The sequence below is a fragment of the Schistocerca cancellata genome, chromosome 4, assembly GCF_023864275.1.
Source record: "Schistocerca cancellata isolate TAMUIC-IGC-003103 chromosome 4, iqSchCanc2.1, whole genome shotgun sequence".
Classification (NCBI taxonomy): domain Eukaryota; kingdom Metazoa; phylum Arthropoda; class Insecta; order Orthoptera; family Acrididae; genus Schistocerca; species Schistocerca cancellata.
Window position 1 is genome coordinate 405,793,170 of NC_064629.1, and position 15,168 is coordinate 405,808,337.

Below are 15,168 nucleotides of genomic sequence, written 5' to 3' on the forward strand. Positions count from 1 at the left end.
GTCGATGTTCAGTGACACCCACACTAGAGGACCAATAGTAGAGGAAAAAGTCGTCAGCATACAAGGAAGGTGATCCTAAGGACCCCACAGCTGCAGCTAGACCATTGATGACAACTAGAAAGAGAATGTAGAGCCCTGCAGGACCTCATTTGCTTGGATATGGGGGGGGGGGGGGGGGGGGGGGGGTACTATGGGAGGCACTAACTCAAACCCAGAAAGTACAGTGCAACAAAGTTCTGGATAAAAAGCAGGAGTGGACCCCAGAGACCTCACTCATATAAGGTAGCAAGGATTGATGTCATAAGCCTTTTGCAGATCAAAGAAGATAGCTGTTGTAATAAGGCTTTCGCAGGTTAAAGAAGATGGCTATAAGGTGTTGATGTCGAGCAAAAGCTGTTTGGATGGTAAACACCAGGTAAACCAGATTATCAGTAGTGGAATGGCTTTGGTGAAAACCACACTGTGACAGAGACAGAAGACCCTGCGACTCAAGGACCCAACATAGGCATCACTATCACCATGCATTTAGGCAACTTACAGAGAACATTGGTGGGACTAATTGTGTGATAACTTTCCTTCTCTAGAGGTGCTTACCTAGTTTCAGTTCTGGGACAATGATGCTTTCTCACCACTGTAATGCGAACTCACCCTCATTCCAGATAAAGGTCAAGATGGCAAGCATATGATGCTGACAGTCCACTGATAGATGCTTTATCATTTCATTGTGGATGCAGTCCAGCCCTGGGGCTTCATTGGGGCAGTGGGGTAGACAATGGCGAATTCCCACTCACTGAATGGGGTATTATATGGCTCCAGGTGGTGTATAGTGAAAGATAATTGCTTTCACTCAATCTGTTTTTTTAGGACCCCCGAGGTAGGTTGATAATTCTCAGACACAGAGGCTCGAGCATAATGCAGAGATAAATGTTTGGCGATGGCTTCTGGGTCAGTGTAGACAGTGACTTCATGCAATACCAGATATGCCTGCAGGTGCCTCGTACTTGTAGAAATGTTTGATCTTCACCCAAACCCACAAAGGGGAGGTACGTGAGCTAATGGTTGAAATGTACTGTTCCCAGCATTTTTGTTTTTGTCATTTTATTAGATGGTGGCCATTTAAAGGCACTGAGTTTTCCATCAATGAGAGCCACTTATGGTGCTGGAGAGCCCATCTATGGCCTCTAATGGTAATTTCTGATGACCACCGCGGTACTGTCCCCTGTTGGGGCAGACCCGAGGAACAGGGGATCGCCAAATCGGCTGCTGAATGAATGGCTGTGGTTGTTTTCTGGACTGCCTCATTGATATCTTCACACAGTGGTGAGCCAAGAGTGACAGCAGAAGTGAAAGCACACAGTCAACACTGTTGAGAGCCCATCTGGGCAGGCAGCAATGGGAATGATGCTAGTGATGCCAAGGGAGGGACAGGAAAATCGGAAAGAGGTCACTACCACATAGGTCATCATAGACCATCCAGTGGATGGATGGGAGAAGACAATGGCTACAAATAGAAAGGTCAATGGCCAAGAAAGTTCTGTGCCCCACAATGAAGTGTGTGGAGGGTACCAATTTTCAAGAGGCAAAGGCCAAGTTGTGCCAGTAAGTTTTCAATATCTTTACTGTGGCCAGTGATCACGGTTCCACACCATGAAGTGTTATTGGCATTGAAATCACCCACGATTAGGAAAGGTGGGGGGAGCTGAGAAACCAATGTAAACAATATGTACTGAGACACTTCAGCATCGTGAACAAGGTAAACACTGCGGATGGTAAAAGCCTGAACTGTTCTTACCTGAAGAGCCAGAAGCTCCAAATGTGTATAAAGAGAGACAAGTTCACTACATAGTGTGTCCAGAATATACGTGCAAATTTCGCCCAACGCCCTGTCATAAGTAGCATGACTCTTATAACCTCCCATGTATCCACGAAGGGCCTGGGTCTGCATTGCTGGAAACCACGTATCCTGAAGGGCAATGCAGAAAGTGGGGAAAGTGCTTGAAAGATGATGTAGCTCATCCAGGTGGTAGAAAAAAACTGCTACAATTCCACTGGAGAATATAGTTGTCCATGTATTGTGAGGCCATGAAGGGACTGAGAAGGTAGGTTACACTCTAGGGCCACCTGCTGCCACTTAAGTTCTGGGTTTCACTATGTGGTGCAAACTGGGGCTCAGGGCCCACCAGAATCTCTGCTTCAGTCACACGAGTAGAACAGGTGGAATCTGCTCACATGGGGGCCACCGGAATGTCCTTCTTGGAAGACTTTTTCATATCTTCCCTCTCCTTAGAGGATTTTGTTGATCACGAGGGTTTCTCTGTATCAGTTTCAGATAAAGGTGATGATTGCAAAGCACTGTGACTAGCAGCCTGTGGCTCCTTCAGCCACTGGCTGGCGTCCGGTTGTAGACTGGTGGAAACCTTGGAAGGAAAGGTCCTGAGGAACCCCTTCCTTGCAACAGAAGCTGCAATAAAGTGATTTATCTCCAGCTGGGAGGTGGGGATTAATGTCCCTGGTGGGTGGGAAGCCATCAATCCCAAAGGAGGTGTGGGGGAAGCAGCAAGAAGGGAGCTCCCAACCATCAGAGGGCAGGCATGGTTGAGCAGCCCTGATGGCCCACTGTAGGTGGTGTAACAGACAAGAGTACTGTTGCCAAATGGAGTGACATCATCATAGCTTAGCATATGACACCGTTTTACATGCTGGGTGCTACCACTTGTACTTATTTTTGGCCTCTTGATAAGTTAGTGGCTTCAGAGTCTTGTATACTTGTATTTTCTTCTCTTTCTGGAAAACAGTACAATCGGGTGAGCTGAGAGAATGGTGCTTTCCACAGCTGACACTAGTCCATAAGCTCTACAGATGGGGCTGGTGTTGCACCGCGAAGACATGTGTACGAATTTTAAATGTTTGAAGCACTGCATGGGGGAGGGGGGGGCGCGGGAACATACGGTTTCACATTGCATTGGTATACTATCAACTTGACCTTTTCAGGCTACAAATCACCCTCAAACACCAAGATAGTGACCTACTGCTTTTGGCCCCCTATGTACATGATGGACAAAGTGTACAATCCATCGCTCTAAGTTGTCACGTAGCTCACCATCAGATTGCAAGAGCAGTCTTGAACGATGCCCTGAACCATATTTAGATTATTATAAGGAGTGACAGTCATCAGTATGTCACCCAGTTTGTTATAAGCAAGAAGTATCCATGACTGAGAAGGGGAAGCTGTTTGGATCACAACTGACCCACTTTCCATCTTAGAGATGGCTGCCACTTCCCCAAACTTGTCTTCTAAGTTCTCCAAAAGAATAAGGTATTTGTGGTCAAGAAGGAATCCCCATCAGTCCTTGTGCAAACTAAGTAATGGGGAGAGTATTTTTCTGCTTGCCACTTAGGCCTACAATCCTACATCTACATCGATACTCTGCGAATAACATTTAAGTGCCTGGCAGAGGGTCCATCGAATCACCTTCACAAGAACTATTTATTATTCCACTCTCATGCAGCACACAGAAAAAACAAACACCTATATCTTTCCCAGCAAGCTTCGATTTCCCTTATTCTATTATGACGATTGTTTCTCTCTACATAGGTTGGTGTCAACAAAATATTTTCACATTCGGAGGAGAAAGTTGGTGATTGAAATTTCATGAGAAGATTCTACTGCACTGAAAATACCAAATCTGGTATCATTTCAGTGACACACACTTCCCCATTTCATGATAGTACAAAATGTGCTGCCCTTCTTTGAACATTCTTGATGTACTCCTTCTGTCCTATCTGGTAAGGATCCCACAGCACGCAGCAGTATTCTAAAAGAGGACAGACCAGCATAGTGTAGGCAGTCTCTCTAGTAGATCTGTTACATTTTCTAAGTGTTCTGTCAATAAAACACAGAGTTTGGTTAGCCTGCCCCACAGCATTTTCTGTGTGTCCCTTCCAATTTAAGTTGTTTGTAATTGTAATTCCTAGATATTTAATTGAATTTATGGCCTTTAGATTTGACAGATTTATCATGCAACTGAAGTTTAATGGATTCCTTTTAGCACTCATGCGGATGACCTCACACTTTTCATTATTTACGGTCAATTGCTAATTTTTGCACCATACAGATATCTTTTCTAAATCATTTTACAATTTGTTTTGATCTTCTAATGACTTTACTAGTCGATAAATGACAGCATCACCTGTGAACAACCTAAGACGACTGCTCAGATTATCTCCTGAATAGTTTATACAGATAACGAACAGCGCAGGGCCTGTAACACTACCTTGGGGAATGCCAGAAATAACTTCTGTTTTATTCGATGACTTTCCATAAATTACTACAAACTGTGACCTCTGTGACAGGAAATCATGAATCCAGTCACATATTGAGGTGATATTCCATAAGCACGATATTTCACCGCTGGCTGCTTGTGTGATACAGTGTCAAAAGCCTTCTGGAAATCTAGAAATACGGAATCAATTTGAAATCCCCTGTCAAAGCACTCAATACCTTCACAAGAAAGATGTTTTCTAAATCCATGTTGACATTGTGTCAATAGACCATTCTCTTCAAGGTAATGTATAATGTTTTAATATAATATATGTTCCAAAATCCTGCTGCATATTGACATCAATGTTATGGGCCTGTAATTTAGTGGATCACTCCTGCTACCTTTCTTCAATATTGGTGTGACATGTGCAACTTTCCAGCCTTTGGGGACAGATCTTTCATCGAGCAAGCAGTTGTAAATGACTGTTAAGTATGGAGCTATTGTATCAGCATACTCTGAAAGGAACCTAACTGATGTACAAGCTGGACTGAAAGATTTGCTTTTGTTAAGTGATTTAAGTTTCTTCACTACTCTGAGTGATATTTATTTCTACATTACTCACTTTTGTAGCAGTTCTTGATGCCAGTTCTGGAATATTTACTTTGCCTTCTTTGGTGAAGGAATTTCAGAAGGCTGTGTTTAGTAACTCTGCTTAGGCAGCACTGTCATCTATAGTGTTTCCATTGCTATTGCACAGAGAAGGCATTGACTGTGTCTTGCCACAACCATACTTCATACCTCACATATGACCAGAATGTCTTTGGATTTTCTGCCAGGTTTCGAGACAAAGTCTGCACTAAATTTTGAGCTTCTGTAAAAGATTGCCAATCTTGGAGATTTTGCATCCCTTTACATTTGGTATGTTTTTCATTGTTTCTTCAACAGTGTTCTGACCCATTTCGTGTACCAAGGAGGATCAGCTCTGTTGTTTGTTAATTTAATAGCTATAAATCTCTCAATTGCTGCCAATACTATTTATTTGAATTCAAGTCACATCTGGTCTACATTTACACTGTTAATTTGGAAGGAGTGGAGATGGTCTCTCAGGAAGGCATCAACTGAATTTTTATCAGCTTTTTTGAATAAGTACATTTTCTATTTATATTTAGAGGATTTGAGTGTCACAATATTCAGTCACTACGACAACCCATGATATAGCCAGGGAAGGGAACATTTTAGGACTGTATCTCTCTTAATTAAAAGAGGACTTTCCTTCCATAGAGACTGCAGGAGTCGTATGGCCATCAGAGGGAGATAACTTCATCCACTTCATTTGCAGCTCATCTGCCATAGAATGGGGTCTCCCCTCGTGGGTGCCACCCTGTCTCACCAACATCTACTTGGCCAGTAATCCATTGTTCAAGTCCCTGTTCCCCAGTCACGATGGGCACTTACTCCTTGGAATACACTGGGTGTTTTCACCTCAGGCACCAACAATGTAATCCCTTCATGGGCAGGGGGCTACCACCATGCAGGTACTTTGTGATTCCCCCCTCAAAAAAAAAAAAAAAAAAAGCATGGCTATAGAGTATAGAACTGGATTTCGGGTGTATTACCTTATTAAAGGGAAGGGTGCAATGATGGAAAGGCACAAAGTTGGAGCCTACACCACATTGGGTGACCTTCCCTGCATGATCCGCAAATCTGGAGACTTTTGAAAATTTGTGGCAGGTCAAACCCAACAATGGGGACCCCATGTGTGTTTAATGAAAAGTTGTCAGAAAGACTGGAAGTGTAAAACCAAGTCCCAATCATAAACCAAGTCCAAGCAGGATCTGCACCAAGAAAACCATATCTGATGGAGAGGCAGAGTGGGAAAGGGACAGTGGAAGTATAAGCTTGCAACATGGAAAGGAAATAATGCTACAAAGGCTGTGGCACTGTGGGTGGTAGCCAAGTACGTACTCACAATGGATTCGGGGGGGGAGGGGGGGGGGGGAGATGACACCAAGTACTGTACAACAAGAATAGCAAGAGTCACAACACCAGCTAGTTCTAAATGTGTTGGGAATCTCCATCTGAGATGATAAGCTGTGTCATTTCAGCCAAGAAATACTCAATCCAGTCACAAAATTGCTTCCCCATATAATATTAAGTATGGAAGTATGCAGAGTGAACTTGTTGAACCTTATCCCATCATGGTGGACAATTTACTGACTGTAAAAGCAACTGTGTTCAGCTTGTGAAGATCATGAGTTTGTGTCTTCCAATTGTGCTGCCCATCTATCCAGTAATCCCAATCCCAGAAGTAGGATGTCTTCTACTTCATTTATTGTGTGTCATCACAGTAAGAAAGTAGACTGTAATCCCAAACAAAATAACAAATTTGCTGAAACTGACATTTTTCCAAACTAAATTAACTAAGTAAATTGAATAACAAAGAAAGGGAAGGGAATATTATATAGCAGAACTAAAAAAAAGTCTCTTGTGCTTGAAGGCAACATAGACGTTTTGTGGGCTATGAACAACCATGTTAAACAAGATGCACACAAGAGGATATTCAGCATGCAACAGAAAAACTCAATAGTCGCAAGACCTCTTGCTTTTATAGACTCAGTTGTAAAGTTACTTGCTGAATGAAGCTGTGAGGTGTGTCCTGGACAATGTTTGGAAAACTTCTGTTAGTAAGAACACAGCACAAGGGAGGCAAGGGTCCAGGATTAACGCCCACGTTGGCATAGTTTTTTTAATCAGCCAGGAACCTTCGCAATGGTGCACAGTGGCATTTGAAAAAGAGAGTTTTATGATCTCAGTGAAATTTGGTTTTCATAGGGGTAAATCAATAGATGATGGAATGCACCAGGATATTCAGACAGTTTAACTAGAGTACAAATCCAATTATGATACATAACACAGACATTGGTAATGTTATTAAGAGAGCTCCAGTACCTAAATGCCTTCACTGTTTTCTAAACTATTGTAGAGGGAGGACTGCAGATGAATGACAAAGAATCAAAATAACACACAAAATTACTATAGGATGTGTTACAGCATCAATCTGTTAGTGTTTTGAACAACTGTGACCGTAACTCTTTAATTACAACAAAGAGCTCACACACTGCAGAGGGCATAGTTGCCTACAGAAATAACCCACTTTTGGTTCTATCTGGGAACTAAAGGGCTAGCTCCAGTTGTTTTGTGTGCATCAAGTAGTAATGCACATATGCAGCACATATCTGCAGTTTTCTTGTGTGCATCAATTAGTAATGCACATATGCAGCACATATATCAAACAATCATGTACTAGAAATCCAACTCTATGGATGAAAAACAAAATAAGTTAGAGGTCATGTACACAGATACCTCAACATACACTTTGCTGCAAGATTTAACTCCATATGTCTTTGAAATTAGTGTATGGGCACAACAGTATTGTTACAGGAAGTGCTGAGTAAGGGCTGGAATGTTGTGTTACTCCAGCAAAAGTCTGGTGGTATAAAAGTCTGGTGGATAACTCCAATAAATATTACAATAAAGATAACATGCAGCATCGTACTGGTTCAAAAAGATGATTGCGACCGACCACACACAACCATTTAGGAAGGGATAAGAAAATGGAGGCAAATGAACAATTATAGGATGGAAAAAGGAATATAGTGATTCAAATTCTACAGACCACGTGGCTGTTAGAGATGGGGCACAAGATGAAATTGGACAAGAATGAGGCAGTAAGTAGCTGTGGGTGTTCTACAGAAACCATCCCAGCATTTGCCTTGGGTATTTTAGGATAACCAGAGTTAAAATAAATACAAATTGAGAAAGGAAAATTAGGACCTCACTTCTTGGAAGTGCAGAGGGTAAAGAAGTGGCAGCAGGAGTGGGACAACAGAGTTATGGGGTATGAAGTTTATATCTCCCATCATACAAAAGCATACTTTATTAGTTGTATCAACTCATTGTCTGAATCTTTTACTAAAAACTGTACCCAACAAGGTACGTTAGGACAGGGAGAGGTCTAACCATACATGAAGATTGGCATCTGATAGTGCTCAGTCCATACCTAAAATAAATTTATAAAATACAGGTGTAAACAGAAGAAATCTGTGAATGCTGAAAAATTGGTGCCCCCAGAGATATTGTACCCCTCTTCCTTAGAAAGGAGGTAGTAGGCAGGGGATCACTTTACCATAAAAAGGTCAGAGATCTTGATTTATGAACTGGCTAATCATTGTAGCGAACCAAACTGAACCGTTAAGATGTAAGAAGAAAATGGTTAACTGAAGACTGCAATGGACAGCTAAAATAGCCAGTGCCCATTCAGTAGAGAGTGATGCCAGTGTATGAGGAAAACTGCACAACACTTGCTGCAAAGGTTATACCTACACTGTCTTAAAAAATACAGCAGCAAAAATCACTACCACCTCCATATCAGCAACCTGTCTTGCCGTCCGCAGTGAAACCACCACTGTTAAAGAAGAGCTCATCTACTTACAGACTTTGGTCTATTCACACTCTTACATCATTCTGTATGTAAACTTAATGACACATAGCATTAGCAATGGGGACAGTACAGACCTTCATTGGAAGCACCTACCGGAGTTTTGCTTACATAGAAATAATGCAGATGTAATAATAATAGATGAGGCTTTCAGTGGGAGTGCAAGGTTGTAACTAACAGAAGAGGAAAATTATGTGGGAAATGCATAAATGGAACTTAGAACTACACTTTTATCATTTTATTTATTCATTTTGTTAATTGTTTTACTTTTCATGTCATTTTGTTGTACAAGGCACCATGTATTCTCTTTATGCTTTCTAATCATTATTTTAAGTTTCAAATTTATCCTCATATGCTGTAAATCAGTGGTTAAAAGATAATTCCGTTTAAAATAATTCAATTAGTTATAGTTTAATGCTATTGTTTATTCTGTAGAACATAACAGAACAATGCATAGACTTCAATTGTCCACTGCACTTAAACTTCATTGATTTTACAAAAGCATCTGACAGTAACACAGATAAATCATTGTGGAATATTGTAAGCCTATAAGGAATTCCTAACTATCCCATCAGTGTTTTCAGGAACCTATATCTACTCTCGAGTTTCTATATAAGAACAGAAGATGGGACCACCATTTTCTTTAGCATTCTGACAGGTGTCAGACAAGAATGTATTTTGTCACCATTGCTTTTTATATTTGTCATAGATTTCATAATGTGAAAAACTGTGGGCAACTCCAATATGGACTTACATGTGACTGAGCAGTTCTGGCTTAGAGATCTTGATTTTGCTGATGATGATGTACTTCTGGCAGAAAAACCATAAAATTTACAATTAATGATTAAAAACCTAGCTGGAATGGCCAGTTCCGTAGGGTTAAAATGGTGATAAAGCAAAAACAATGTGCATAAAAAGCTGAAATGTATCTACTCAAATTATAATGCAAGGTGTTGACCAATTTCTGTACCTCTGCTATCTTATCTGTAATAATGGGGATGTAGATGCAGACAGCAGCAGCAGAACTGGGAAAGCTTTTGCAGTTTTCCAGCCAATGTTATTCATATGGCAATTAGATTTTATGTCCACAAAGCTTCAGCTGGAGCCATATATTATCCTACTGATGGCCGTAAATGTATGTGAGACATAGAAAATGCAAGCAAAAGCAGCACACAAGCCCAATGTTTTACACCAATGATGGTCAAGACGAATTTTGAAGATCAGTAATGGCGAACATGTTTCGAATAATGAAGTGCTGAGAAGTGGTAGTCTATGTAGCCTACAGAAAATCATTGCTGAAAGAAGAGTGAGGCATGTTTTATGGATGAAAGATGAAAGAATCTCCAAATCAGCACTGTAGTTGAAACCAATGAATGGATACAGAAGTAGAGGAAGAACTCTTAACACCTATAAAAGAGCTTTTGCAAAGGATCTTCAATGCATGGGCATGAACTGTGAGGAGGCAGCTGACTGAGTTCACTGGAAGAAACATGACACCCAGTATGCTACCTAGCAACTAAGTCTAAGTAAGTCTACCATTGTCCACTATTGACTTAACAGGGGACTGGTTTATTGTTATTCACCAGCAATTATAAATAAAATGAAATAATTCTCAAAACAAAATGGTGAAAGCAGAATATGCTGTTCCTGGTTATGCACAGATAAGTAGAAGAAAAAGAAGCCGAAAATATAATTGAGAAGCAAGAAAGAAAGCAGGACCAAATCTTCAGTTACAAAACAGATTTTTTTCCCCCCATGACAGACGGAATACTGGTGCCCTTCCCACAATCAAATCATGATATCTTACATCAATAATGATATGTTTGGCACTGTGTCATTCAGATTTCCAAAAATGTATTCTCAATATGCAATATGTAATTGCTCATACACATGTAGAAGTCACATTTCCAGAGACTGAACCATCAGTCACAACAGTCAGGTTCCACTAATGAATTGGGAATAAGCACTGATGTTGGCTACAAGGTGATGCCCACTAGAAGAACAGAAAACTTTGCAGATAATTTTGTGCTATGTAGAACCTGCTGTGGTGCCATATGATACCTTCATACACTACTACATTTCTCAGTACACATTTATTGCATAGCATCAAATGTACTAAAGCCATCAGACATGCATAGACCGCAGACAATCATACTTCACTGACTGTATTTAAACTGTTCCTGTTCTTTCAATGCCACAGCTGATTCATACCAGAGTTAAGGATTAGTTGCACTCTCTCACAATTACGTAGTGGTAGACAAGACTGTTGTAGTGTCAAATACTTTGAGCTCCAGAATCCTCATTAAATGCACTACAACATGTCATTTCTAGAATCTGCTGGAGAAATACATGAATGAGGAACTTCAGGGCTTATCATTTATCAAATGACAAGAGAAACATTTAATAATTATGCAGCATGTGTGGATGGTAAGGTTACGAAGTGTCTGTGTTACTGAGTGAGACATGTCAGTGCAGAATTGGTTGTGTTGAGTTTATGAATGGACTGAAACTCTTTATTTGTAAAATTTGTCATGTAACTGCTAAAATTGTGTCCAGAAGTACAGTGTTTTAACCAACAAACTACAATTTCAGAACTCTGGACTTGATGGGTACTCAAAATATCAATGGATCAATACAAAACAAATTATGTTCAGTTCTATTAAGATTTTCTCAAGTTTTAAAAAAATTCTCAACTCTTTTGTGACAGAGTATGAAGCCTTGGTGGCCACTACAAATTCGAATGAAAAAGGCAGTGAAGTCATTTGATGGAGCTGAAGAACATTGGGTCACATACCAGTAAGAAAAATCAAAATTCCACACTTTGGATAAATGGTGTTCCACAGTATGCATAAATTTCATGAATTGCATCTTATTTCAAAAGAGACACCTCCCAGCTGAGTTAAAGTTTTGTAAAACTTCAGTTCTTTCAAAAATATTATTACTTATTTGCACCTAAGAGATGACTCTATTAAAATAATATGTAAACAGCAACAGTCTATAAAAAAGATATTGGCAAAATTAGTTTGTGACTGACAAGAGATTTTGCTGATTGACTTTCTTACTCCAAGTAATTCCATAAATGCCAACAGACACAGCAAGATCATGAGAAGGCTTGGTCATACCACTCAAAACAGAAGGAGAAGATGGCACAATAATGTTTTGTCCCACACAGTACAAACAAATGGTTACATTCCTCAACATATTTGACTGGGATATTCTCAATCGGCATGGACATACTCCCAATCAGTCACCAAGTGACTTCTTGTTTCCCACATTTTTCAAAGAGTACATGGGAGTAACACATTTTTCAACAAACTAGGAAGTAATAGAATGTATGAAATGTAAAGGAACTTGTCAGTATGGACGTTTAGCAAAGACATACATAAGATGATATACTATTTTGTTAAATACTCACAACACAATAGCAAATAGATGGAAAAATTGTGATATACTTCTGTAAAATTTGGCTTAATTTCATGAATAGATATGCGTTTATCTGTGTATCAAATGTTTTGGAGTCTTGCTTTCCAGATAGTCCTCATAGCTGGAGAAATATAAATATCCATAACTTATGGTGTATAACATCTACAGTGACCTCATACAAAACTAACCCTACTATAGTGTGGGAAAATGAACTTTTTAACCACATGTGGTAGATAGTGCTACATGCCAAGGCTAAATAATTTGTTGGTTGCATTACTTCACTACTGCTTTCCTGCTGCCTTGTGTGTGGGCAAAAGACTTTTCACATGTTTTTTACTCTGTTAATCATTTAGTGCCAATTAGTAGAACTGACATTTCTTGGAACTAATGTAAGAACAATTTCTTTTATTATTTCTTGGTTGGAAATTAGAGTGTGTGAATTAATAATTATTCTATTTTACAACTGACCAGATGTAACAATGTAAGAGAGGTATTTTGTTAGAAGAAAATGAACTGGAGTTGTATTAAGAGACCATAATGTAATTCCTTAACTATCATTGAATGGAATACATATCACATCAGGTGTTAATATTTGTATGGAATTTGCTTACCATTTAACTTAGAGCCTTACTCAGTTTCTGTTCAGTAGTACAATACAAATACATTTACATTGAAGATCTAGCTACATTACTAACTTCATACATTTATGAACTTGTCCATTAGTTACTGCATAACTTGTTTAACTGTATCAATATCTGAATGAATTTTACTTACCCTTCTCTGTTCTGTTGTTATTGCACATCTTCATTAACTTTCTGAAACAAATGTGTGCACTTGTGTTGTGAAGATAGTTTCCACGTGTAATTATGGCTTCTTGCATTTCATTTCTTCTAATGTCTGCATCTTTACATCTACAAAATTCTTTCAAAGCATTCTGCATAGATGACCAGTAATTTACTAGCTCCATTGCTGCATTCACATTCAGTGGATATAGTACAGAACTTATAACAACAGGAAGGGAGATATCAGTGGGGAGAAACTGAGACAATGAATGTGAAGTATCTTCAGAGTTTCTATCACTCACAAGAAAATCTAGAGTTTTTCCTATTGCAGAGGCAAAAATAACAAAACCAGCTGAGCTATTACGTGAAGCTTCTTGTGATTCTTCAGTCTTGAGCATTGGGCAATGGGACTGGGCTACTGCTAACAAGCTAACTGAATGTTCCTGGCTTGATCCAAGTGTTAAGAGCATATCTATGATGACAATAGCTGTCTCACAGTCTGCACACTGAAGGGCTGCACTGGACTGAATATTTCCAACTGGAAACACAAGAAGAAGTGAAAATAAATAAACAAATAAATAAATAAATAAAATAAGCATGTGAGTTGAATACAAAATGACAAATGAGTAACAAGCATAGATTTACTATTTCCCTAATAATTTTGAAATACAAGAAAAGACTTCTACAACAGGCTATTCAGAATGAAATATTGGATGTTCAACACATTTCAGGATGAGTGAGGTCCACCTCAACTGTATTAGAACGTAGCAAGTCTGTGAAGTTTTACACAGTTTGTGACAGTTTTGCATAAACATTGCATGTTTGCTCAGCCTGTTATCTTATATCTATAGTTGCTTATGCAATCAATAATATATATAAACATGGTGTAATGGCACATCACAATTTTCTGTAACTCTCATCTTTATATATTTCACATAGATGGACAAAAAAGGCACTACTCTATTTCAGTAATACTTTTATAGCCTCAACAGCTACAACTAGGTGAGAAAAACAGTGCAGCTTCTTTAGTGAGTTCAGGGAGTACCCCGGGCAGTACAAATTGATAATATTTGTCAAAGTCACTATGATATCACTATTAGTGTTAAATTTATAAAATAAATGTTGAGTGCCATACCAAGTGAGGCAGCTAATACGCCCCAGCCTGGTACTCTCTGTACTGAGCGACATGGGCAGGCCATCTGCCACAGGTGCTGTGCACTGTCTGATTCACACCACTCCACTGCATTACTGATTCAGCACTATAGCCACCATACTGATGGCATTACCTTGCCAGCTGCCACCATCGCCTGAGAGAAAACTCCAACTGTCTGCCAGGCTGCTGCTGGCACCAGCATGCTTCACCAGATGAGGCCAGCTTACGTCATTGAGGGCATTGGCTGCCTTATTTTACACATCTAGTTCCATAGGACTTCTCAGTACCAACTTCACTGCTGTAGCTTGTTACAAAATAAAGTGATTTTTTGAACCAATACTATTTCCATGCCCAATCACTACCTCAGACCACACCATTGCAGCTACTTCCACAGTGGTGAATTGCAGACATCCTGATCTATCACAGTCAGCCTCGCCACCCACCACAGCACTCACTCACCCCAGCTGCTACAATATGGATTACATATGGTGTTCACTCAAGAATCTCTCACAGATAGCTCTCTAAGCAGTTGGGAGTACTGACAACAGCCTTTCAGTACATTTACTCTCTTATGAAGTTTGTTATTAGCAATCACAGTCTCAAAACAACATTCATAAATTCATTATTTGAAAGAGAAATGGTATATGCTATCATTCAACCACCCCCGATAGATGTAAAGAATTTAATGAATAATAAAACTAATTTCAAGCACAAATTGAGATCATATCTGCTTGACAATTCCTATTCCAAATTTCCCGATGTACAGTAAAAAAATAAAAACTCATAGGAATTCATACAAATGGCCATCATGTTGTCATATTTTCCACTAAGAAGACACTACAATTGTAAAACTGACATGTTCCATATCATAGCAGGAGAACACATTTATGATCCACAGAACATGCACATAACTTAACTGCACAACACTACACTCATTCAATAACCATCATTTTGATTTGCAGCTCCTTGTATTGGCCATGTTTGCGGTTAAAATTGTTGGATGTGAGGTCCGCTAGTTATGCAAAACACTGTTTTTCTCAGTACCCAAAT

General features: G+C 39.5%; 1 protein-coding gene across 1 annotated transcript in view; it reads right to left on the minus strand.

Moving 5' to 3' along the window:
- LOC126183882 (zinc finger FYVE domain-containing protein 26) overlaps nt 1-15,168 on the minus strand; it is a 329,860-nt gene that overhangs the window by 221,765 nt on the left and 92,927 nt on the right. The window contains exon 10 of the mRNA XM_049926187.1: nt 12,958-13,503. Coding sequence (XP_049782144.1) covers nt 12,958-13,503 — 546 coding nt within the window. The remainder of the gene's footprint in view (nt 1-12,957; nt 13,504-15,168) is intronic.